The 26,910-nt window shown below is 42.8% G+C and overlaps 1 protein-coding gene across 1 annotated transcript; it reads left to right on the forward strand.

Annotated features, from left to right (window-relative positions):
• Nucleotides 1–10,164: 10,164 nt before the first annotated feature.
• Nucleotides 10,165–26,310, forward strand: LOC103175116 (eukaryotic translation initiation factor 4 gamma 2). The gene is made up of 20 exons (XM_042341293.1): nucleotides 10,165–10,242; nucleotides 10,669–10,734; nucleotides 12,183–12,251; nucleotides 12,940–13,042; nucleotides 13,601–13,735; nucleotides 13,840–13,906; nucleotides 14,830–14,981; nucleotides 15,326–15,436; nucleotides 15,715–15,798; nucleotides 15,874–15,972; nucleotides 16,062–16,203; nucleotides 16,328–16,488; nucleotides 21,568–21,696; nucleotides 21,942–22,040; nucleotides 22,628–22,843; nucleotides 23,035–23,293; nucleotides 23,719–23,923; nucleotides 24,246–24,451; nucleotides 25,067–25,188; nucleotides 25,452–26,310. Exons 7-20 carry the CDS (start codon nucleotides 14,898–14,900, stop codon nucleotides 25,518–25,520), a joined length of 1,986 nt encoding a protein of 661 aa, XP_042197227.1. The 5' UTR covers nucleotides 10,165–10,242; nucleotides 10,669–10,734; nucleotides 12,183–12,251; nucleotides 12,940–13,042; nucleotides 13,601–13,735; nucleotides 13,840–13,906; nucleotides 14,830–14,897; the 3' UTR covers nucleotides 25,521–26,310.
• The last annotated feature ends 600 nt before the right edge of the window (nucleotides 26,311–26,910 follow it).

Consider the following 26,910-nt stretch of genomic DNA (forward strand, 5'->3'; position numbering starts at 1 on the left):
GCAACGTGTGAACCACTGAATGATGCAAGAAAGAAAAATCTAGAGTATTTTCCAACTAACCACTCTTTAAGTGTTACAACAAACAATAATTAATAATAATCCTTGCATTTGATATAGCGCCTTATCACATCTTCGAGGCGTCTAAAAGCGCTTCACCAAATATACTGTAAAGTGAATTGACTGTATATTTGTGGACGAAATGCGGCAGCCAATTATGCACAGCAGCGTCCCACAAACAGTCTTGGATTGATTGACCAATTTTTTTGGAGGGATTATTACCCTCGGAAAAGCGATCTGCCAATTGACTAACAACCGGGTTCCTACTTACTGATAGGTAAACAGAGGCGTGTGGGGTAAGGAAAGTTGCCTAAGGTTTCTCCCCGCCTAGGTATCAAAACCGGATCCTCTCGCTGGCGAGGGGAGCACTTGCTATGGGTCTCCTCATGAAAGTTGTTGTTTCTATATATTTTATGTTTGCGCCCCCCCCCCCCCATTTTTGTGAGGGAGGGGAGGAAGTAGGGACAAAATAATAATGCACTATTATTATTACAAACTGTGTAGCTGCCTCTGATTATTGCTTATCATATCTCATCCATCACTAGAGAATTTGAACTTGGAGAATTGGATAGCGTCTCTTAGCTCGGGGGGGCGGGGGGGGGGCGGGTGGGTCGATGGGGAGTTAGATACTGATCACGGGAGCAAGGGGGAGGGACAGTAACCATAAATAGGGTCAAATAGGTAAGTTTTAAAGCATGTACGAGGACTGGAGACGAGTCTGGAATAACAGGAAGGAAATAGAGACACAGAGTTGATTTAGCACAGACTGAGTTTGGGTAATTTTACATTTTTTTTACTGTTACTAACATTATGTTTTGTGTGTGACTGAACGTTTTTTCCACCAAAAGACTTAAGTTCCAATGCTACAATTTCCATCTGGGTTCCCTCTCTCTCTTTTTAAGGGTAGGAAATGCATTGGCAAAGATGTGCAAAGACTGCTTGATTCCTGTTGCCATAGCAACGCACTCTTTCAGATGTATGTTCTTTCAGGCAAAAATGAGCTTTGTCTTGTTATCTGCCAGCAGCTCAAGAACAAAAACTATAAGTGTCAACTACAGTATTTCAGATTGAAAGCACAAGGCACTGCCTGACATCATCTCCAAAACCACTTGAACCAATATCTTACCAAACGGTGATCGCTTCTTGCTTTTCCTGCAGAGGAATTGTTAAATGCTCTGAGACGCTGCCCTGCGTGGAGGGCTTTATATACGTGCAAGTTGTTGTTGCTAATCACTGCCACACAGATTAACAATTCAACAGGAATGGCATTTACATGCATTATCCTCACCACCTGACTAAATTGTCACTTCCTTGTGCTAATAAGTGAGATGAGATAACAATAGGTGAGTCCCCTTTGCAGGCACTGTATTGGTGATCTCTATACCTGATATCCTATTGCATCGAGTCCCATTCCACTCCTGTCTTATATTTTTTAAACACACTCACTCACACATTCCTCTTAACTGGCGGTGTTTTGGAACAAAGACTAAACCATGACTGACACAGCAAAAACTGCAAAAAACACTCAAGCTTTACAGACTGAGCCAAGAAAGAAGTGGTGAGGTGGATGTAGAATTGCATGCTGCCACTTGTCTGAATCCATTGCCAGTCATAGCTTGAATATTCAAGTATTTCACACTCGGACTTCTAACTCCTGACACCACTGATACGTACGCTGGTTAAATAAATATACACATCTCGTTGGAAAAAAGTACAAGATCGTAACAGGTTCAAAGTTCTATTGAAGCTGAAGGGTACAAGGGAATTCTTTTTGAACAATGCCACATGATGCTTAACGTTCCCTGGGGGAACTTGAATTAACATCTCATCCAAGGGACGGCACTTCCAACAATGCAGCTGGTGTATTGCATTGGTCCTCTTTGATTAAAGCGGTCACACAAAGCCTTCAGAGCTTTTTTATAATCTCTCATTTTCCAACGGCTTAAAAATAAAGGAGGTCATTAACCTGGCCGACTGATGTGAAAGCAGGAGACTGATCAGATTTAGAGCCAGGGACCGGGATCATTGGATTCCAGCTCTTAACACCGACCCTGTTGAACGGTGCAGAAATCTCCATCTCATTCCTTTCTTGCCTGAGGAAATGGGAGTGCAGCTCACAAAGTAATGGGAAAATCTCCATTAGGTTGATTCTGTAACGCCAAATGTGACAAAAGTGGCCACTTTTTAAATTAATTGCTGGAGTATTTATAGGAACAGGAATAGGCCAGGCCATTCAGCTCCTTAAGCCACCATTCTATTAGATCACGTACCTCAACTCCATTTACCTGCCTTTGTCCCATTATCCCTGATTACCCTACCTAACCAAAAATCTATCCATCTCAGTCTTGAAAATTTGATTGGATCCAGCATCCACAGCCTTTTGGTACAGAGTGATATAGAAGTCAAGACCTTCTGTGAAGAAGGAGTCTGTCACCAATGTACTCTGTCAGAGTCAAACAGAGATAATGTTTCCCTTTTATCACTTTTAATATGTGAGACATTGTGCCAGACCAGACACCCCGCTCCATGTGGTGCCAGTTACTGCTGCAAGTCTTGGAATGGAACCACTTGTTCCTATTTGTATTTAAAAACAATGGTAGTACCACGACACTGTGAGAGAGAGTGAATGTCTATGTGTTTGTGAAAGATACTCTGCTAACAAATGACTGTATGTGTGTGAAAAAAAGACTATACTATATGGGTCTGAGAGAGATTGTGTGTGTGTGTGTGTCAGAGAGAGAGAGAGAGTACGTGAAATAGAGAGATTGTGTTTATGTGAGAATTTCTGTGTATGAGAGAGAGATTGTGCGTGTTCGGGGCCAGGAAAGTAGTTCAGCAGCACAAATCATTGCTGAGATTTCCTGGAGATTAGAAATGAATTAAAATCTATTTCGCCAAGTGTCAAAAGAAGGTGACGTGTTTACTGATACAAGGGCAGGGGAGCTGGAGTTACTGAAGACAGGTGACATTGTGGTATACCTTTTCCACACTGGCTATTATCATTCACCATGTGATAGAGCTCTTGTGATATGTTTTCAATTATAGAATTCCAGCTAAGGTTATTAAATCCGAACGATATTGCTTTGTCTGGGTGACTTGGCTCCAGGTCATGACCGAATGAACAGCGCTTCCCTACAGGTAATTTATGAGCATTTTTCCTCCACATATGACAATAATAATAATACATTTGATGTAGCACTTTTCACGTCAGAAGGACATCTCAAATGGCGCACCACAGGAATGGACTGAATGGCCTGTTTCTGTGCTGGATCATTCTATTTAATCATAAAAAAGGTTGTCCCATTTGCCTAAAAAAAGTGACTACACTTGTCAGTAATTACTCTAAAGCGTTTGGAAACATTTCAATGTGATAAGATGCTATAAAAATGCAAGTTCTTTCTTTCCCTCGCCGCTCTCCCCTCCACGACCATCCATAAAATTCAGGCCATACAAATTGCCACCCGCATTCTTACCCACACCAAACTCCGCTCCCCGATTACCCCAGTTCTTGCCAGACTGCATCTGATCACCTTATACCCTCCCAATCCTCTTTCTGGTGCAGCATCGAGCTGTGTCTTTTAAAATGACCCCAACCATCTTCCTTGTTGTTCGGCTATCTCGGCACATCCAAAAGTACAACAACAACAACAACTTGGATTTATACAGCTCCCTCCACACTTCTGGAAGGTCCCTTCTGAGACCCAGAGAGGATCGACTTCAAAATCCTCACCCTTGTTTTCAAATCTCTCCACTCCTCCGCACACCCCTATTTCTCTGACCTCCTCTCTCCTCACAACAGTGCCCGTTGCCTTCGTTCCACTGGGTCTGGCCTCCTCCTTGTCCTCCGCTCCACCCTCGGTGGCTATGCTTTCAGCCACTGTGCCCTGAGGCTCTGGAACTGCCTTCCTCACTCCCTTCTCCTCGCCCCTTCACTTCCTATTTTCAAGTCTCAGCTGAAGACCTTTCTTTTCGACCGCGCCTTTGGTCCCCTTCCTCCCTCTCCCCCCGGCTCGGCCCCAGGATGTGTTACTGTGAAGCGCTCCGAGACACCATCCGGCGTGGAGGGTGCTATATAAATCCAAGTTGTTGTTGTTGTAGATTATAAGACAACACAGCAACACAGGTGGACAAGGTGGAGGTGAACAAGAAAACAGACCCTAATTCACAGTAGGCCAAAACCAGGGCAAGTCCGATTAAAGAATCTGTTTCAATATTATGTTAATACATACATTAGTGCATCACGTGCTCTGTTTGTAGATTTTGCCTTTTGTGCAGTTAACGAAAATCAACTGAACTTACACAAGATTTCTACTGTTTTGCGCAATGTGTTTTATCTTATGGGATACAGTGACGCCTGGTGGCGAACTGAAGTATTGTTTCACGTGGTTCAGTTCACCTTGAAACAGATGATCTTTACAATAATAATAACATTTGATGCAGCAACTTTCACACCGGGAGGAGGTCTCAAACCGTTTCACACGATTCACTTTCAGGTGTAGGGTCTGTATAATTGTAGACGAACATGATAGCAAATTTAGTCACAACAATGTTCCCAAAAAACAGCCATTAAGTGAGTAACCAATTTTATTGGGGGGGGGAATCCACAAAGAATTAATTGGTATCAACATCTCCACTATTGTAGAAGGTGAACTAGATGGACCTTGGCTAGCAATTCTTATATTCCTATGTTGCTGTACGGTGGTGATCTGTAGCAGTTCTGGATGTTAAACTGAAGAGGTGCTACTTGACATATGGCGCTCCCCAAGAGGCAGTGCAGAGGAGAGCAATGAGCCTGATCCGCAGTGTTGGAGGAATGAGCCATGAGCTAAAGATTAGACACTGTGGGGCTCTTCAATCCTGAAAGGCTTGGTCTCAGAGGGGAGCTTCCAGAAGTGTGGAGGGCTCTATATAAATCCAAGTTGTTGTTGTACTTTTGGATGGGCCGAGACAGCAGAACAACAAGGAAGATGGTTGGGGTCATTTTAAAAGACACAGCTCGATGCTGCACCAGAAAGAGGGTAGGGAAGGTATTAGGCGATCAAATGGGTCAAACCTCTCATGACCTTGCCATTAGTCCATAAGTAGGTTACATCAGAAACACTCAACTCAGCTGTGACTTCCCAAGTGTTTGCTCAATAAATTAATTGTAGCATTCGGCTCTGATTTCCTCCACTCAGCTCCAATAAACTATCTTCAAATGGATGTATTCCCAGATTCTCTTGGTGCTGGGTGCAAATAAATTACTTTCAAAACTCTGCTTAAACCAGTGATGAATTCTCCCAATAAATTAACTCTGCAATGATGATCTATAAATCCTGCGCTCCTCTGAGCTGTGCTCAATTACCCAATGAATCACTTCAACAAGATAGTGCAGGTTGTCCTTGATAAATTCCTGATGCTCCTGCATGAATATTTCACAAGTTGCGTCCAACAGCTTAATAAATTCCCGCAAGTGAATTATCGCAAGAAATTGCACTCGATGAATCTCTAGATCTTCTCAATAAAACGCATCCCCCCACACACTGAATAATTAATAATTTATTGTTAAATCAATAAATTGTATCAAGAGCGTTTCTCCATACGTCAATCATTTCCACAGTAATTTATGCCCTTTCCTGCTGTTATACAAGCGTCTTGGGATGTCCTCCCGACATGAAAGGCGGAGTCCTGTAGCTCTCGCTTTGCAAGTGAGACGCCTGGGTTCAATTCCAGGCAGGGTGAAACCTTGGGCAAGTTTCCTCACTCCACGCGCCTAATAATAATCCCTCGAAAACAAAACAATAATAAATTGGTCATTTTCAATCCACGACTGTTTGTGGGACACTGCTGTGTGCAATTGGCTGCCGCGTTTCGCCCACAAATATACGGTCAATTCACTTTACAGTCTATTCTGTAAAGCACTTTGAGACATCAAGACGATGTGAAAAGCTCTATATCAAATTATTATTATCATACAAATGTAATTTTGTTGTTGTATTCCACTAAATTGAACCATAAAAATCTATGGTGGGGTAGGAGGCCTTTCAATCCAATATATTAGTATCAGTGCTTGTTCTTCAAGCCATGTATCCAAATCTCACTCCCTACTTTTTCCCTGTATCTTCTTATACTTTTCCTCTGCATATACTTAAGCAATTCGCTTAAATGCCCCCAATTCCCAAGGTGGGGTGAAATTTTCATCAACTTTCCTTACTCCACACACACGCCTCTGTTTACCTAGCTGTAACTAGGAACCCAGTTGATAGTCGATTGGCAGATCGCTTTCTGGGGGGGTCATGATTCCTTCTAAAAAATTTGGTCACTCAATCACCGACTGTTTGTGGGTCACTGCTGTGCGCAATTGGCTGCCGTGTTTCATCTACAAAATATACAGTCACTTTACAAAATCACATATTCACTTTATAGTATATTCTGTGAAGCGCTTTGAGACATCTCGAAGACATGATAAGGCACTGATTGAAATGTAAGAATTACTATTGTTATTGCTTGCTGCAAACATCCCAGGGTGCCATCAAGTGGCTGCACCAGAAAGCACTTGGATCACTTCCTGGACTTTGCTTATTGTTACTAAGGACTAATTGTAAGTGTGACAAGGGATATTGATAAACTTCCCAGTGTGCGTGTGGGTTTAGGCTAGGACCCCACAACAGGGAGGACATCCCAGAATCCTGTTAGAAACCTCTATGTCTCCACCATATCTTCGAAATGTACTAATTTTCCCAGAGGCCACTTCTGATTTGTCCTTTTTTTTGCTAAAAGACTGTCTTTCAATTTGGACTCTTACTGCATTTGCTTCACGTCCATCAGTGGAAGAGCTTTCAATCATTTCTGAAGGAGACAAGGGAGCCAGAGTTAATTTAGGGATATAATTAATGTAGACAATAAATAATGCTACCCTTCTGTAAAGGGTTCTATATAAATGTAAAAGGCATCAAAACTGTTGAATACCTAATTAAGATTAATTGGACAACAACAACAAAATTACATTTGTATAGCGCCTTTCACGTCGGGAGGACGTTTCAAGGCGCTGAAAAGCACTGACAATTGACGAGGAGTCAATGAGAGGAAGTATAAAAGGACACTGGGAGTGGGACATAGGGAATGTGATATAGAATGGGGCTTTATTGAGAGGTGTGAAAGACAAAAATAAGGAACATACCACCACATCTGTGACTTGGAGTGAGTTCTATGACAAAAACTGTAACAAATATTCTGGGACCAACTTGGTGTCAAATCACATCATTATTTAGCGCTCCGAGTCTGTATCTCATGTTAAGGGTAAATGCAAGTTGTTGTTGTTGGGGGTTGAAGGTGCAATATCTAAGCAAATTATGGTTTTAGTGCTTACATTTTTTATATTAAAAAAGTGTACATTGCATTTAAACAATGTACATGTTTCGCCCACAAAATACAGTGAATTCACTTTACAGGGTATCCTGTCAAGCGCTTTGAGACGCCTCAATGACGCGATGAGGCACTGTGTCAAAGGCGAGGATTATTATTTAGCATTTAAGGGAATGAGTGCAAAAAGTGCCACGTGATGTTGGTTACAGGGCATTGTAGGCGGTGCCTTGGGTGAGGGGGCGGGGCTGACGCTGCCGCTGTCAATCACTACCCTCGCCTCACACAAGCAGCCAATAAGAGACCGGCAGCGCAATCCGCAGTGCGGCTGCATTGAGGCCCTCGACCAATCACGGCTGCCCTCCTGACACATAGCGTCCGCCAATCACCGTGACGTCACCGGGCCCCGCAATTCAAGTTTGGTTGCAGCAGCCCTGCACGGATTGCGCATGCGCAGTGAGGTTAGGCGGGGTGGGGAGACGGTGATATCGAGGCGCTCAGCCCGTTTAGTCAAGTTAGGTTTCAAGACACGGCGATGGGCATTGTGGGTAACAGAACCCATTCGGTAACTGGCAGCCGCGGAGCTGCTCCTTCTCTTTGTTCCGGTCACTGAGGGGAAGAGATTCGAGAAAAGTCGTCGCCACTTTTTTTTAAAGAAAATTTAAAGATTTTTTTTTAAACTTATAATTTCCCCTTTTTCCTCTTCCCTCCCTCCCCTGCCTTCCTTCCTTCCTTCCTTCCCCTCTTCCCTCTCTTTCTTTTTTTTCTCTTTTAACATTAGATCACTAAATGCGGCCACACTGACGGGGACGGAGTGAAGGTGAGAAGCCGCGGGGCTGTCGGTTTTTTCCACCAAAAAAGTCGTCTTCGCCCGGTCGATCCGTGTGTTTTTACCGTTTGGTCGGTTCCTCGAGGAGCGAGAAGCCGGGCAGGCGGCGCGGCGGCCATTTTGTCGTCGTCTCTCAACTCGAGCCGGGCGCCCGGAGCAGCCTTTGCGCTCTTTAAAATGGCGGCCGGACCCCGCAGAGCAGCGCGAGAGAGACACAGAGAACCGGGGGGGGGGCTATCCTGAGACAAAGGGAGGTGGGGGGAAAGAGAATAGATGGAGGGACTGAGTCGTCGGGGAGACACCGAGGGAGGAGAAAAGAAAGGGAAAAGACGGGGGGGGGGGGTGAGAGGGGGACCGGACCCGGGGGGGGGAGAGAGAGGGAGCCGGGGGGGGACCGGACCCGGGGGGGGAGAGAGGGGGAGCCGGGGGGGGGCGAGAGGGGGGCTATCCTGAGACAAAGAGGGAGCGGGGTGGGGGAAAGAGAATAGATGGAGAGACTGAGTCGTGGGGGAGGCACCGAGGGAGAAGAAAAGAAAGGGAGAAGACGGGAGAGAGAGAGGAGGACCGGAGTCGGGGGGAGACGGAGCCGGGGTGTGGCGGAGAGAGAGAGGGAGCCGGGGGGGAGAGAGAGGGTGGGGTGCGGGGGGGGGGGAGACGGAGCCGGGGGATGGGGGGGGGGGAGAGAGAGAGGGAGCCGGTGGGGGGGAGACGGAGCCGGGGGATGGGGGGGGGGGAGAGAGAGGGGTGGGGTGCGGGGGGTGGGGGGGAGGGGGGGACGGAGCCGGCATCAGCCCCATTGTAAACGTGTTCTCTCCCCGCGGCGCCTCCCGTTTTGGTCTTTCTCTCTTTGGTATTTGAACTTTTTTTAAAAATCCGTTAAATGTCGGCGATTTACGTCAGAAAGAAAATGTTTTTGTGTTTTGTGATTATTTTGGGAGGTTTTGGGAAGCGATTTTTTTTTGTCGGTGCGAGAGCCATTTTGTTCGACGTTTTTATTTGTGTAGAGGGAGGAGATCGGCTTTAGTTTGAAGGAAAATGGCTTTTTCACAAAAAGCATAATTGTTAATAACGTTTGTTAACCTCGACGGCAATCTCGCGCCCCACACACGTCGGGTTTGGTTTTTATGGCATTTTGATTTATGTCCTTTTTTAGTTCTGTTTTTTCCTCACTCATTATTTTAAACTTAAATGTATTTTTGTGTTTTGAAACAAACATGTTCCAATTTCGTATTGTTGGGGATTGAGGAAAATGGTGATTTTTTTTGACCATTAATAAAGATTAACCTTTTTTTTGCTGATTTAATTTTGCTTGATAAATTGGTAAAATGGAAGTTTTCCTCCCACGCCATCTTTTGTATTGTCAATTTTTTTGAAAAACCAAAGGTTGAATTTTAAAAGTACCAGAAGGCAAATGCACCGAAAAAAAACAAGACTGGATATGGTGGTGGGGCGATGGTGTTTTATTGTTGTCCTAAGTCTCCGCTTATTTGCAGACTTTGTCTGTTTTGTGCTTTTAAAATGGAGGACGAAACACAAGAGATGATCGTCGAGAAGCGATACCCAATCCTGTCAGACCCTTGCGGCAAAATACAGTAACACGATTGAGAAATAGTTTTTAATCGTTGTGCGTCATTGGGATTAGAACAAAGCCGGTATTTCGGTCAGAGTTTTTTTGTCTCATTCTTCCGCTTCCCTCCCACCAGTTTGACGAGAGAGAAGGTTGAACTGAGATGGTAATGGGTGGTGCAGCTTTGCTTGTTTTTTTATTGCGTTATGCACCAGGGGAGGGTGCAGTGTGTGACTCAGTGATTTTTATCAGTTCTGTCTCAATGGAAGATGGATTTTTTTTATATATAAGAAGGAAGTTTTAACAATTTAACAATTTTGTATCCTTCGTTTCAGGTAACGTTTTCCCCACCCCTTTTTTAAAATTATTCTTCTTTTGGAAGTTTTTCGTTGTATCAAGCCGCCAAAGTGGAGAGTGTGATTGCAGAAGGGGGTGCTTCTCGTTTCAGGTATGCATTGCATGCTAGCCACGCTTCATTTCAATGTAGGAACATTTTAAAAGTACTTTCCAGGCTACCTTTTTGCTGCAAGCAATGTGGTGTTTGTTAAGCAGCTCAAATTGTGTCACTTTCATTCCTTATTTTCAGATCTAAATAATAAATATTTTTAGGGAAGTGAAGGGTACAATGGTTATTACTGCTCGGGTGTAGAAAGCTCCAGAATACTTTCACAGGAGTACAAATATGCAACAATGAAAGATGTGCACAGTGCTGGGGAAAGTGTAAATCAGTTGTGGGGTTAAGACTAGTGAAATACTAGCACATTTTGTTGAGTTGAACACTGGCAATACAGGAGAATTTTGTGTTTGGTCAGGTAATGTGGATAATCTGATTCAAGTTTTAGCCAAAGCTTGTTTCTTTATTTTTTTTAACCAGTGCTTCTTCGGGCGGAGGAGGAGGTAGGGGTGCACCTCAGCACTGTCCCAAGACTTCCGGCAACAGGTAAGGACCAACTCTGAGAATTTTACATTGGTTTTCCTCCCTTCCAATTTTCCTGAATGCATTGCATTCCCTCTTCGTTCTCTTAGCACAACATTTTACTCATCTCATATAAATGGCTGCTCATATGAGAGTCTAAACACATTTACCAAGTTCCAAACCTGTCCATCCCATCTCCATCTGAGCTGCAGCTCCCACAGCGGCTTTTCATAAACAACAACAACAACTTGCATTTATATAGCACCTTTCATGCTGGATGGCGTCTCGGAACGCTGAACAGTGGGGCAGAGTCTTCGAGATGTTGCATAGATGACTGAAAATATATAAATTATAATTGTTTTGCACATGTCAGATTTGGTTTTGTCCATACAAGTGTATCTTCTGTTTTTCTGTAATTAAAAGTCCCAACAACAATCGACAATAAATTGCATTTATATATTGCGAAATCCTGTAGTACCGTGCTTAGAGCACTCGCCTCGCAAGCTAAAGACCTGGGTTCGATTCCTGGCTGGGTGAAACATTGGGCAAGTTTCCAGTAAGTAGGAAGCTGGTTGTTAGTTGGTTGGTGGATTGCTTTTCCAGGGGTGATATTTCCTTCAAAAAAATTATAATAAATTGGTCACTCAACCGTAACTTTGTGCAACACTGCTGTGCACAATTGGTTGTCTCGTTTTGCCCACAATTCACCTTACGGTATATTCTGTGAAGCACTTTGAGACATCTCGAAGACGTGAGGCGCTATATTAAATGCAAGGATTATTATTATTATTGCCTTTCACGTTGGTCCCAAGTCTCTGAAATGCCTTCAATCTCAAATGTGGTAGGTTGGATAATGGCGAAAAACTCATCAGATGATGACTGATGCTAAACTAGCGGAAGTTTTAAGGATTCATAGAACTGAGAGTGTACAGCACCGAAGGATGCTTTTGATCAATGTGCACCGTCACCTATATAGATCCCTTCGTGCTATACGTGGCTAACTGTGGGTGTCCCTCCCTAGCTATGCCACCATTGGTGGCCAAGGTTTCAGATTCAACGTCTCCTGTTCTCTGGAATGGCCTCTAACTTCCAAGTCCTGCCTTAAAGTGTACCTATTTGACTATTACCTCTCCCACTTGGCATCTGGTCCAATTATAAAGTGCTCCCTTATCCTCCAAGAAGGGCACTATAAATGGATGTCGTCAGGATTCACAAAACTGAGGCTTTTGCAAGTTAAGATGTCAAGATGCTGTTTGGATACAATGCATTTACTTCCAATTTATTGTCTTAATATTCTTGCCATTTGAGATCTATACTTCAAAGTAAAGTTCTGTATATCTATTAACTTAGGTATTTTTAAAAGAAACTTGCTGTATTCAGTGTGTTTATTTTTTTACATTCCTATGTCTCTGCAGCGAGCGCCTGGGGCAATCCCCAGGGCTTAGCGTTCAGAGATGGGATCCTTCACCAAGCACTAAACGAGATGCTAACTCCTTGAATGACAAAGAAAGACAAGATGGAATCTTCAGGAAAGTCAGAGGGTAAGCTGTGAGAACACTAGCTTTCTATTAGTGCAGTAGAGGACTGAATTATAGCTGTAAAATACAATAAGTCAGTAATTCTATATCTTTTTTTAAAAAAAATCCTGCTAAGAAGCTCTGTTCAGAATTATTTTTAGCTTGATTAGCATTTTTCACTCAACATTCTTATTGCTGGAGAAGCTAATAGGTTGAGCATTTTTCAGGAAACAAATTGCAGATGAACACCTCATTCTAATTCAGATTTGCTTATTCCAGTGTTGTAGTGTTGATGCATTTACATACCAATAATTCCAGTTGCACATGCCTGGTCCATTGGTCCCCCCTACCTCGGCGACCTCCTAGCCCTGTACCAACATGCCGGCTCCCTCCGCTCAACGGGCTGTGGCCTGCTTCACATCCCCCACCTTGCCAGCCCCACCATTGGCGAGTGGGCTTTCTGCCACTACCCCACCCTTTGGAACTCAATCCCGCAGTTTGCGCCTTGGCCCCTCCCTTGCCTCCTTCAAGACTTTCCTCTGAAGTGTGTCATTGTAATGATGCTTTGGCTTGTGGGTCAATTTGAAATAACTTTGTTGAGGGAAGATTGATCTAGGTCATAAACTATATACGCAAAGAATTGTGGACAAATTTTGTTGTGAGATGTGCAAGATCCTGATAACTTCACCTAGCATTTTTTTTTAATTTTCAGCATTTTGAACAAGCTTACTCCAGAGAAGTTTGACAAGCTATGCCTTGAGCTCCTCAATGTGGGTGTAGACTCTAAATTGGTCCTTAAAGGGATCATTTTGCTGGTGAGTTGATTAAGAGCAGAAAACTGATGACTTGTGCGGACATCCCATTTTTCAATTATAACCTATGAATCTCTCCTGTCAGTATGAGTCTTAACTGCATTCATAAAGCCCCTGGCATGTGCTCAGAATAAAATTATTTTGTTTTTAAATTTCATTACATTTTGTAATGAATTTCCATCTATCAGTATCCTTAACTTAATGATTTTGCTTGAGCTCTTAAGGTTCTGCAGTTTTAATAATGTAAATTGTGTACGCTAAGATTCATAAATGTTGGTTGGGCTAACTGCAGGTGATTCTGAAAGCCTTTTTCTGTAATTGCATATTTAAGGACATCTATCTGAATCTGACTTCAATTTGAATCCGTTTTCTTGGTGGTATTCATGCAAATTGGACTTTACACTTCTAAATATTGTTGATCCTTCAGCTGCAGTTTACGAACATGGCTCTCGATCTGTAACCCAGTGTGTCTTTCTGAAAGACACTGAGATGGATATACAGCTGTGCATGGTGTATTGTTGAAAGAAAATCTTGTAATATTATTTCTGTGTCTCTTAACAGATAGTAGACAAAGCCCTTGAAGAGCCCAAGTATAGCTCACTGTATGCTCAGTTATGTCTGCGCCTGGCGGAGGATGCTCCTAACTTTGATGGCCCATCTCCAGAGGGCCCGCTGCAACATCACAAGCAAAGCACGGTAACTTTCTCCTGAAATAATCCCGTTACTTGTTTGGAAACCTTTTTGTGCCAAGAACTGAAGCTGCTTTTGTATTTGTATTATTGACCTTGTTTTTCTTGCAGACATTCAGACGCCTTTTAATTTCAAAACTTCAAGATGAATTTGAAAACCGTACACGAAATGTCGATAGTGAGTATTCACTTTTATTTGATGATTTAAGGATTGGTTTGATTTGGTTTTGTACCATACTATAAGGTTCACCAGAAAGAGACTTTGCTCAGGCCAAGTGGTGAATTAAATGTTTTATTTAACACATGCAACATAGTTAGTTAATGCTTTAACAAATGTAAGTTTTCTACAGTAATTGCATTAAAGTAATAAGAATCAACTCGATCCTGTTGGGGTGGAATGCTGACCACCAGCGTTCATTTAGACCTCATTTTAGCCATGTGACCCTTACAACCAAAAATGGAATGCGAAGGTTGTTGTCTAATCATATCCAAAGTTTGTTTAGCCAAACCTATCCCCGAACTGGTTCATCTAATCGTCTTCACATACATGGGGTTGTCATATTTTTAACCTCAAAGGAATTTGGAGATTCTCTGGTACCAAGTGTGAAAAGTTCACATCACACTCAATTGTCTTAGTTGACAGCTTCAAGCTGTAAAATGCTTTCAAGACCTTTTTTCCACCAGACGGCAAGGCACCAAGAGTTCAATCAAGACCAGATCCCATCCAAAGGATATCACATACTCTTAATTTTGTAAATATTGACACAGCCAACATTTAGTTGATTGTAGTCTACTTTAGACAAGACTGTTGTAGATTTTGGTCCCCTTAATTGATTGTAATCTACTTTAGACAAGACTGTTAGGCACCAATCTTCCAAATAAGGAAAGGAACAACACTCATCCATCAAGTTTTGATCAAACCGGTCAGAACCCAAACAAAGACCTCAACTCCCCATTCTGGTCCAAATTCTATAACCCTAACCTTAAGATCAATCAACGTATTGCTCATAGTCCTTACAAACATGTTGGGTATCAAAAAATGATTTTGACTATAATCTTACATTATTGTACATTTTTTCTTAATGTCTATTTTCAATCTAGTCTATGACAAACATGATGGCCCTCTCTCAAGTGAAGAGGAAGAGCAACGGGCTATTGCGAAGATCAAGATGCTGGGAAACATCAAATTCATTGGGGAGCTTGGCAAACTTGATCTTATCCATGAATCTATCCTTCATAAGTGCATCAAAACAGTACGTTTTATTCATAAAGTTTTCAGCTCTAGGAATGATAGTTAATCAATTGTTGCCTATGGGCACTATTGTGTATAGGTGTCTTTTTTTAAAAAAGACGTTGCAGTTGACATAGAAGAATGACTCAGGTTATTGTCTAGTCTAATTCTAACTGCTTATAGAATTGTAAGTGTGTCAACTTTTTAGCTTTTATTAAATGCAATGTTAGCTATTTAAGAATAGTATACTCGAATAAATCATACTAATGTTAAGTTTCTTTAATTAAACCAGCACAAATACATGGAGCAAAGTTTTATTATTGGATTGAACTAATCTGATCATTTCGGTCATTTTTTTCTGTTTAGCTTTTGGAAAAGAAGAAGAGAGTTCAACTTAAGGATATGGGGGAGGATTTGGAGTGCCTCTGTCAGATAATGAGGACAGTAGGACCTAGACTAGACCATGAAAAGGCCAAGGTATGTTTATATATTTTAGCAGTTGCTGCAAACCCTTTCTGGAGCTATTAGTTCCCCATTCATTTTGGGGAGGTATAAACTATTTCAACTTGTGAGAGAGAGACGGTAAAGGGAGTCTTGTACAGAACTCTAGGTTTTCTTCTGATATCTTGCTTGCCAAAGTTGATACCTTCATTTAAATTGGAAGAATCAGTAAACATTTAGGCTGAAGTATTGTAACCTGGAGTTTAATGTGAAATGATTAATTCTCAATTATAAACAATTTGTTTTGATTGCAGTCTCTAATGGATCAGTACTTTGCCCGGATGCGTTCCTTGATGTTAAATAAGGAATTGCCAGCTAGGATTCGTTTCCTGCTGCAGGTAACTTATGTTACTTTGTGCACTTGCTTTTTAATTAAATGTTGACCCTGGTTAACTAGCCTTTTTATGATACAGGATACTGGGGAGTTGCGTGCGAATCGGTGGGTTCCTCGCAAGGCTTTTATTGATAATGGACCAAAGACGATAAACCAGATTCGTCAAGAAGCAGTAAAGGTGGGTTTTCAAATTAAATTTACTCTCGCTTACTCCAGAGGGCTTAGATTGTTCCAGATTCCATTAACTCTGCATTTTATACCATGCAGGATCTGGGAGTTTTTATTCCGCCGTCTATGGCTCATGGAATGAGGAATGACTTCTTTCTGGAGGGACCTTTTATACCACCGGGAAGGAAATTTGACAGAGACCCACTTGGAGGACTTGCTGATATGTTTGGACAAATGCCAGGTAACCAGGCTGTGTTTTTGGTATTCTTTAATGATGGATGTCAGTGTAGCCGTTTACGTCAATGCCTAATTTGCCTTTCAGCTTTTGCAGTCTTATGTATCATAATTTTTTTTGTCTTGTGAAGGTAGCGGAATTGGAACTGGTCCAGGAGTAATTCAAGACCGATTTTCACCTACCATGGGGCGTCATCGTTCCAATCAACTTTTTAATGGGCATGGGGGACATGCACCTCCTCAGTCACAGTTTGGGGAAATGGGAAACAAGTCTTTCCTTAAAACTAACCAGGTGAGCGAGCGGGTGTGGAGACCATTTATTTGATAAATAAATTTTCTACAATGTCATTGTTGGTGATGGATGGGCATTTGTAGCACGCGAATAGATGAAGGTAAGAAATTTATATATAAAAAACACAGAAGTTCTGCAGATGCTGGAAATCTGAAAACAAAAACAGAAGTCGTTGGGAACACTTAGCAGGTCAGGCAGCATCTATGGAGAAAGGAAAATGGGTCAACGTTTCAGGTCCACGACCCTTCATCAGAACTGGGGCATGTTGGGAGGGAGAAGCTTTTAAGGCTCACAGATGGGAGCGGCAGGGCAAGGAAGACAAAGAAGAAAATCGGGTAGAGGACGGGATGATGAGTTAAAGAGGTGTTAATGATGCAGAACAAAGGGTGGGGGGTGGTGGAGAAGACCTTGCAACACACCAGGCAGATCAGGGAGAGAAATGGTGTATCTGGAACCAAGATGATGAAAGTAATTTCAACTCTTCCTCACACTCTGACCTCTCCATCCAGTCTTGTACGCTGTTCCAATGAGCCTCAGCGCAAGCTCAAGGAACAGCACCTCATTTATCTGCTAGGGACCGTACAGCCCCTGTACGCCATTCTCTACCCCATTTTCTCCTTTGTCTGCCTTGCCTCACCCCTCTCGGTTAGCCCTTAAAAAACAACATACCCCAGTTCTGACGAAGGGTGGTGGACCTGAAACGTTGACTTTCTCCATAGATGCTGCCTGACCTGCTCATGTTCCAGTGACTTCTGTTTTTGTAAGGAATGTATATACAGATTATATACACCAAATAATCTGAGGAGCACTTCTTCATTTCCTCATAATTTGAATAGCTTGTCAACTACTATTGCCTTTTTTGGGGTGGTGGGGAGCAAGTGTTCCTACTTTTCCCCATGGTGGATTTAGAGTAACTCTTGGTTGCTACTCCCTATCCTACAAGAAATCCATATAACTACAGCTGTTGACTTGTTGCTTGGTCGCAGGTGAGCAGTTTGACCTCTGGAATTCACAGGACGTGTATATTTTGAATGTTGGCTACAAGAACAGAGGAATTGGGTTCCTAATAATCAATTAGAAAATTTAACATCTTTGTCTCCATAAAATGGTCCATCAAAGAAGACCCTCTTTACACTTATCTCCTATCCAGAAATTTTACTTTCAGTGGAATTGATTCCCAGTTTAGGCCTTCGCTAGATTGACCTTGCTGGGATAAATGCAATCAAAAAGACACAGCCTTGTTTGAGGCAGCTGTAACAGCTTTGCTGTTTCATCAATCTGGTTGAGAACAGATGACTGGAAATGTGATAATGTGGTACAGATCTGGATGAGCACAATTCTACTGGTACCATAATAAATGGCTTGCTGTCAGTGAAAATCAACAACAAAATTCTATTTGTATAGTGCCTTTCACATCAGGAGGGCATCCCAAAGGCCTGGACAGTCGAGGAGTAGCACCTGAAGTTGGAGTTGAAATCAAAGAGGGGTGGAGGTCAAGGGGGCTTGGAGGATGATCAAGGGCATGGACAAAAAGGGAGGTCTTGAGACTGGCTTTGAAGCGGGTGAGGTGAAGGGAATCTGGGTGGAGTGCCAGAGGGTAGATATCGAAAGGTTGAAGTGCTGACTTCTGGTGTTGGAGCAGGCCTGGCCAGTGGAGAGAGTGGGAGGTAAGGTTTTAGCAGATCGCAGAGGGGCAACCAGTGGAAGACTAAGAAAGCAAGATCAAGGATTAAACTCAATCCTTCGAGGGATGGGAAGGGGAGCCAGTGACCCCAGGTGAGGATGGGGGTACTTGGTGCAGGAGAGGACATGAGCTGCAGAGATCTGAATAACCTTCAACTGATATTGGGGGCAGTTTTCAACCTTAGTAATTCCATGTCTTTGTTCTGGGCTCCGGTTGGGTTCCATGTAAAAGTGATATCTTACGTTGATTACATTGTGAAATCCCAATGACTGACCGATTTGATGAAGGAAAGATAAATTCCTTCAAAGCAATATTGTAATATTTGAAACTAATGTTTAATTGGGCAAAATTGAATGAATGCTACCTTTGAGTTGAGTTTTTGCAGTAACTCAGTTCTTGGTTTTGGAATCTTGCTCTTGTGTATTTGAGAATATTGGGACCTCTAATGTTGCTATTCAATTTCACTTATCTCAAGTGCTCTTTTGCCAGTATATTTAAATGAGTTGTTGCCAACTGAAGAGTTTTTCCATAGGTACAGGACACTTAAAATATCTGAAGTGTTGTGCACATCTGCAGGCCAGATTGAGCGGTAAACCAGGGACTTTAAATGACTGGTTGGAGTGCATTCATGAGGCTGTCCGTGTGTCTGTTGATTCAAGCCACAAGACTGAGATTTCCTGCCAGTTCGGATCTCTGGAAATATGCTTTTGAGCTCTAGCATCTGATACACAGGAAAGCACTGGGAGATGTTGAGTCCATGATGTGCTCAATTGCTGGTTGAGTATGTTTGTCCTGTTAAAGGCTAAATCTGGCAAAGCGAGTGTTGAAACAAGGTGACAGTGTTCTATTGCAAGCTTTATCATGGATACAACCAGGGACATTCATATTATCAACCAACAGAATCCAGGGACATGCTTCCTCGGTTCATAAAGAACATACAAAAAATACTACACGATAAAAGAGCATTTAGTTCGCCTGCCACCTTTCTGGTGGTCTCATGCATATATGTCCTGAATTATCTATGTAGGTAGGACAGTTCAATGCAGATGAGGTAATCTGGATGGATTCAATGTTCATTACCCACTAATTCTGAAAGCCTTATTATTGCAAAGATAATACTGGCAGGCCATTGCGCCATTTTTCTTCGCTATTCACTTTTCTCTTTATCTCAGGATAATCTCAGGATAATCCTGGAGGCGAAGAACAACCCCAGGCTACTGTTTTCCACCACAACCCGACTCCTCCGTCCCCCCCGCCACCCCGCGCAGGTCATCTCCTCCAACCTTCACTGCGAGGAGATGCTGGATTTCCTTGAATCCAAGATCAAGGGAATCCGCTCCGCGGTCACTTCCCCTCCAACTTCCACCCACCACCCACCCCTTCCCTCCCACACTCCGACTCCTACCCATCCTCCCCTACACACCTTCGTACCCGTTTCCCCACCACCTGTCACTGAACTCATCCTATCCCTAAAACCAGCCACCTGCTGCCTTGACCCCATCCCCACTCCACTCCTTATCTCCCAGCTCCACTTTCTTGCCCCACATATCACTGACATCATCAACCTGTCCCTCTCCTCTGGCTCTGTCCCCATTCCATTAAAAACTGCCATCATCACGCCCACCCTGAAAAAACCCTCCCTTGATGCGTCGCAGCTATCAAGTTACCGGCCCATCTCCAACCTCCCCTTTCTCTCCAAGGTCTTGGAAAGAGTTGTCGCCTCCCAACTGCGCTCTTTCCTTTCCACCCATTCTCTTTTCGAACCCCTTCAGTCAGGTTTCCGTGCTGCCCATAGCACAGAAACTGCCCTGGTCAAGGTCACCAATGATATCCTGACCATCTGTGACCAGGGCTCCCTCTGTCTCCTCGTCCTCCTCGACCTATCGGCAGCATTCGATACGGTCGACCACGCTATCCTCCTCCACCGCTTGTCCTCCCACCTCAACCTTCAAGGCACTGTCCTTGAATGGTTTAGGTCGTACCTTTCTCACCGTCTTCACTTTGTCTCGACGAATGGCTTCTCCTCCACCCCCCGCACTGTCTCATGTGGTGTCCCTCAGGGCTCTGTCCTTGGTCCCCTCCTCTTCACCCTCTTTATGCTCCCCCTTGGTGACATCATCCGCAGACATGGAGTTAACTTCCACATGTATGCGGATGACACCCAACTCTACCTTTCCTCCTCTACTCTCAACTCCACGACCACCGATGTCCTGACAGCTGCCTGTCCGACATCGAGTCCTGGACGAGAGACAACTTTCTTCAGCTCAACGTGCGAAAAACCGAGGCCCTCCTGATTGGCTCACGTCAGCGCCTCCGCACCTCAGGCGCTGACACCATCAGCATCCAAGGCTGCACTCTCCACCTCTCAAAGCCAGTCAGGAACCTCGGGGTTTTGTTCGACCCTGAGCTGTCCTTTCTCCCTCACATCCGCACCACAACTGGCACCGCCTTCCATCACCTCCGGAACATCGCCAGACTACGGCATTACCTCACCCCTCACGCGGCTGAAACCCTGGTTCACGCCTTTGTCACCTCAAGGCTGGACTATGGGAACTCTCTCCTCGCCGGCCTTCCCGCCACCTCCCTCCACAAGCTGCAGGTCATTCAGAACTCTGCAGCTCGTGTACTGTCCCGCACCAGGCTTCGGGACCACATCACTCCCACCCTCGCTCGCCTCCACTGGCTCCCCATCCCCCAGAGGATTGATTTCAAGATCCTCATCCTCACCTATAAGGCCATCCACGGCCTTGCTCCCTCCTACCTCTCCAACCTACTATCCCCCTACCTACCTGCCCGTACCCTCCGTTCCTCTGGCTCCGGTCTGCTCCACGTCCCCCGCCCCAACCGCCCTACCATCGGTGGTCGGGCCTTCAGCCTCTCAGCCCCCAGGCTCTGGAACTCCATCCCCCAGTGCCTTCGCCGCTTCTTCCCTTTCCTCCTTCAAGGCCGGTCTCAAAACCTTTCTCTTTGACCGAGCCTTCAGCTCCCCTCTCGACTCTCTTCCCCCTCCTCGCTCCCTCCCTTCCCTCCCCTCACCCTGACCATTTCCCCCCTCCTCGCTCCCTCCCTTCCCTCCCCTCACCCTGACCATTTCCCCCCTGCTCGGGTCATGACCCAACTGTGCAGCGCCTTGGGACGTCCTCCTGACGTGAAAGGCGCTTTATAAATCGAATCTTGTTGTTGTTGTACTTCTGTTTGCCTAGGATGGTGCAGTGTCCTTTGTGTGATATCAGTTGAAGGAAACTACAATTGACCTGTCTGAAAAGGGTTAGCAGATATTGAAAAGATATTGCAATTGTTATAAAGTTGTGCACCACCGGGTTCACTTGCATTGAATGTTGATCAGTATATTGTAGAAAATCTTTCATTATGATAAAATTTTATTTTCTTTACAGATCAGTTTGAGGCCTGCACAGTCTTTTTTGATAAATAAAAATCAGGTGCAAAAGCTTCAACCACAGACTCCAACTATGATCCCACCAAGCGCGCAACCACCTCGTACTCAAACACCACCCCTGGGACAGGTAAGCTGTATTTATTAGTAATAAATTGAATGGTCAAGCTTTATGCAAAATTCGCTTGCAGATTCCACTTTTTTAAAGAAAACTCTACAATTGAATGAATGTGCATATTGAACTGGCAAGATGTACTTATCATAGCTTGAATATTCAACTGCCTAATCTGTAGTACTTGTAATTGCATGATAAACTACAAACTGTTGATATTGAACTCTTATTAAAACTTTAGTAATGTGTGTATTATCTGTTAGCCACCCCAACTAGGTCTCAAAACAAACCCACCCTTAATCCAGGAGAAGCCTGTAAAGAACAAGAAAGCTCCTTCCAAGGAAGAACTGCTGAAATTGACTGTGAGTAAATGTTTGATGTGCAATCAATTTGGAGCCATATCTTTTTATTTCAGTTTTGCACATCTGAAGTGAGATTGGTCAAATTTCACTACTTCGACAGATTTACTTTTTTGTTGCACATGGGACCAGTTGGTGTAATGTTAGAAAGGGAGTTTGAATTTAAAAGATTAAGAAGACAATTGGCTGGTGCAGACTTCTATATTTGAAATCAAGACTAAAATGTTTGCTCCTGTAAATAGTGATTTAAGAAGAAATTCAGCATGAATGTTTTTAATCATAATTGTAGAGAGTTTACAGCTCACATGGAATGCTGCTAATTTCATTCCCTTTTCCTGTACTATATTAAAAGAAAAATTGTGTGTGTACCCTTGTTTACGGTTTTCTAAGATCTTGGCAATTTCCTGTTGTGGAGCACTGACTGCAATAACTTTTTAGTATAGATTTTGAAGCTGCTTATCGCAGGGGGATGTTACTCCTATGGAATAATTTAAAATACCAGTGTTTCTGTTCCTCGATCCGTATTGAAGTTACCGTTTCTTATTCAATGCATTGGCTGACCTTTTGAATCTTATTTATTTTGTTTATAGGAGACTATCCTGACAGAGTATCTGACTTCTATTAACATTAAAGATGCTGTTAATGGTGTGAAGGAAATGAGGGCACCAAAGCCTTTCCTGCCAGAGATGTTGAGCAAGATGATTGTTTATACTCTAGATCGTTCGGATGAGGATAAAGAACAAGCCAGCACCCTGATAAACGCACTCAGACAGGAAGGGCTAGTTGCAGGTGAAAACTTCATGCAAGTAAGTTAAGGTGTCCTGGTGAAGTTTATTGAAATTAATCCTTTGGGATTATGTTAGAGGAGATTAACAATGAGGAGGAAGACTTGTTTTTAAGAATAATTTAAACCTTTTAGACGAGCCACAATATTGTGTTCTTGCAAGTTAAGTATTTTAATGTTTTATGATGATACCATTTTACCTTTTTAACACAGGCTTTCCTGAATGTATTGGACCAGTGCCCCAAACTGGAAGGTGATATCCCTCTTGTAAAATCCTATTTAGCTCAATTTGCAGCACGTGCCGTCATCTCTGAACTTGTGAGTCTTTTGGAACTGGCTCAGCCCCATGAGAATGGGACACATTTCCCTCTCTTTCTACTCTGCCTGCAGCAGCTTGCCAAATTGAAAGATCGCGAGTGGCTTACAGATCTCTTCCAACAGAGCAGAGTCAACATGCAGAAAATGCTGCCAGGTGCGTGTATGTCAAGCGCTTAGACCTGCCCCGCGTGAAGGCGCTTATCAATGCAAGTTGTTGCAGGTGAAGGACAAAATGGTGATAAGTAAAAATTGGGAAATAATTCAGTACATCTGCCTTGCTAATCTCTTTAGAAAGAGAAATTGCAAAATATGCAACTGCAATAGTAGGCAGTTACAGTAAACTGATAACTTGACCCTGACTTGTCACTACCAGGTGACAAGCTATCATGATGTCAATATCCTGGTTGCATTTCTTTATGTATTTATCCATATTGCCTTCATTGATCACTTGAGCCATAATTCCCTTGACTGACGAGTTATCAGGAGTTTAGTGCAATTCAGAATTGCTTAGTGTCGCCTGTCTTGTTTAACCTCTATTTGGTCCTAGTATATCACCTAACTTTTTTTTCTGATCAATAGAGATTGACCAGAATAAGGATCGTATGTTGGAAATCCTGGAGGGCAAAGGACTTAGTTTCCTCTTCCCATTACTAAAACTAGAGAAGGAATTGGCAAAACAGATCAAGAATGACCCATCCCCTCAGGCCATTTATAAGTGGATCAAAGATAACATTTCTCCCAAATTGCATACCGATAAAGGATTTGTCAACATTCTTTTAACAAGGTGAGTGTGTGTTTCTGGATAATCCTTTATTTGGAATATGTTAGATTAGTCTCGCATTCACATGGCAGAGGTATTAAGATTGTTCATTGGCTGGATTGAAAGTCTCTTGTGGTGCAGCCAGACTTTCCATTAAAAATCTGTTTTTTTTTATATGTTGTTGGTCGGGTGTGCTTTTTTCCTGACCAACCACAGCCAACACTTTGTAATGCGTTTACATTGCCATTTGACAGATATTTTTGCCTTAGTATATTGTTGTGCTGTGTGGAGCAAGTTTAAAAACAAGGAATTCTGGACAAATTGGTGTCTTGTGTTCCGTTTACAGCTTCTTGCAGTATATTTCGAAGATGGCTCCTGCAGAAGGAGGCGATCCGACTGGCATACCTTCCAAAGAGCTGTTAGAACAGGAGAAGCAGCTTCTGCTCTCTTTTAAGCCAGTAATGCAGAAATTCCTGCACGACCACACTGAGCTGCAGGTTAGCGCTCTATATGCATTACAGGTGCACTGCTACAATCATAACTTTCCAAAAGGTAAGTCTCTTTACAGTGTTTTTTTTCAGTGACCAGTCTGTTGATTTGGGAGACTGCGAATTTTATTGATATCTTTGTTAGATGTTACTTTTGTTTCTCTTGCTCCCAGCATTACTATTTGTTACTGATGTGTTCAGTTCTGGGCATCACATTTTAGGAAGGATGTCAAGGAGGGGATTCGATAGGGTGAACAAGGAGAAACTATTTTCACTGGTGGCTAGGTCGGTAACCCAAGGGCACCGATTTAAAATAGTTGTTAAAAGAAACAGAGTGGGAGTGAGGAGAAATTTTTTCACACAGCGAATTGTTCAGATCTGGAATGCATTGCCTGAAAGGGTGGTGGAAGTTGATTTGATAACAGCTTTTAAGTAAGTAGATAATTATTTGGGGAGCACAAGTTTGCAGGGCTATGGGGAGAGAGCAGGGGAGTGGGATTGAATTAGATAACTCTTTTCAAAGAGCTGCCACAGACATGATGGGCTGAATGACTTCCTGTACTGTATAATTCTATGATAAGAATTTGGATAGATAATTTAATCATTTGCTAAAGGCTTGACCAAATGCTTTTTGTCTTGATCTTGTGTGTTAATAGATACCCAAAAATTATTTTTTCAGGTATGTTGCTGCGCTTTTTTGTGAACTTCTATGACATGGAGATAATTGAAGAGGAAGCCTTCTTAGCCTGGAAAGAGGATATCAGTCAGGAATTCCCAGGAAAGGGCAAAGCTTTATTCCAGGTAACTAGGGCAATGGAAGAGTTCTGCTTTCAAGTGTTTAGATTTCCGGGTGAATGTTGCATTTGATATTCAAGGGATACTTTTCCTAGCACATCGTGATGACACAATTTTTAAAGTGCTTGTAACTTGTCCAAATCTGGCATTTTAATAAATTGCCAGTTTCCCCATTCAGGCTTAAGTAGTATACTCTAGCTGATCTGTACATTTTGTAGATCGATAAATTCAACTGAATACTAACTCGTATTGTGGTCTGATTTGTGCAGGTGAATCAGTGGCTAACCTGGTTGGAAACTGCTGAGGAGGAAGAATCTGAGGAAGAAGAAGGTGACTGAAAACCAGCCAAAGCCTTAAATTGTGCAAATATACTGTTGCTATGATGTAACTGCGTTTTGACCTTGCGACTGCAAAGATTCATTCCGCTATTTGCAGCATTTACCGCAGAAGCATGTTCATAGCTAAATTTCTTCTGCATACGCCTAGTGTATGTCTTAAGCGTAGGAAACCATTGAATCCCTTAGGTTACAGTACCTTTTTTAGGCAACTTAATGATCTCTGAATAGCACATGATAACTGAACCCTAAATTCATTCAGTTCAAGCAGTAGTTTAATAAAGATGATGCTATTGGCTGCTGTTCTACATGTATTGGTTGGTAACAAACTGAATAGACACTGTAGGAATGCACTTTGCTCAACAAAATACTTGAGTCGTTGCAATATTTGATTATCTCTCAGATTATTAAAGAACCTAAAATAAATTGGAAACTGTAATCAGTGGGTTGCAGCTGTAACATTAATTGCCTGAATTTCTACCTCTAGTATTGGGCTTTATTTTAAGGTATGTACCAAGGTCAACTATGCTTAAATCCTACATCCTGGGCAAGTGCACAAGTCTTTAATCTCTAGTTTACTTGCACAATGTTAAATTGTGACGTGGTAAAATGACCTTACAGTTAAGATGGAAACTTTCAATGGTGAGATTAATGGAACTAACCTTTTGGTCCCCTTGTATGTGTAACGAAATGAAGCCTGCTTAATTTATCAAGTCGTGTTCACTACTTGTTCACATGCCCTGATTTTATATACAAGTTACTTGTATCTATAATAAACATTGTGATACTTGAAGCATTACTTTGTCTGTCAATTTATTTGAGTGGTGCTATTTGATGTAACCCTTGCTAGGCTGAATCTTTGTGGAGCATCTTTAGTCTCCACCACCACCTTCATTGGGCATGGGTTTCATTGTATGATCGATCATAAGGGTTTTCCCATTTTGCCTCACTTGCCAATGGTCCTTTCCTGTGGAAATCTGAGTTTGTAAAGACCTGTAGAGGCAAAGACCACAGCAGGTAGTTAACATTTCCAGAAATGTAGAAAAATGTATCATTCTGATTGACTTGTGTGCCTTCAATTTTAACCCATTCTAGAATAAGGGAGATGTGGGGTGGGATTGGATGTAGTTAGTCAAAGAACCTCACATTGACTCTGAATAAACTACATCTTGATAAGGTTGCCACAAATTCTGTGATTAGCAAGTTGATTATTAATTACTTGGATTGTCGCCTTCCAGTGCAAAAGATGTCCTGGAGCAAACTTTCCAATATTCAGTGTTGGAATTCATAGAAGTTAAAGATCAGAATCGGGCCATTCAGACTATCAATCTTCTAGTCCTGTATTCTGACCCTTTTCCCGAATTCCTCAACTTCATTCTCACAACATGGTTCA

This window comes from Callorhinchus milii, unplaced genomic scaffold, assembly GCF_018977255.1.
Source record: "Callorhinchus milii isolate IMCB2004 unplaced genomic scaffold, IMCB_Cmil_1.0 Scaffold17, whole genome shotgun sequence".
Taxonomy (NCBI): Eukaryota; Metazoa; Chordata; class Chondrichthyes; order Chimaeriformes; family Callorhinchidae; genus Callorhinchus; species Callorhinchus milii.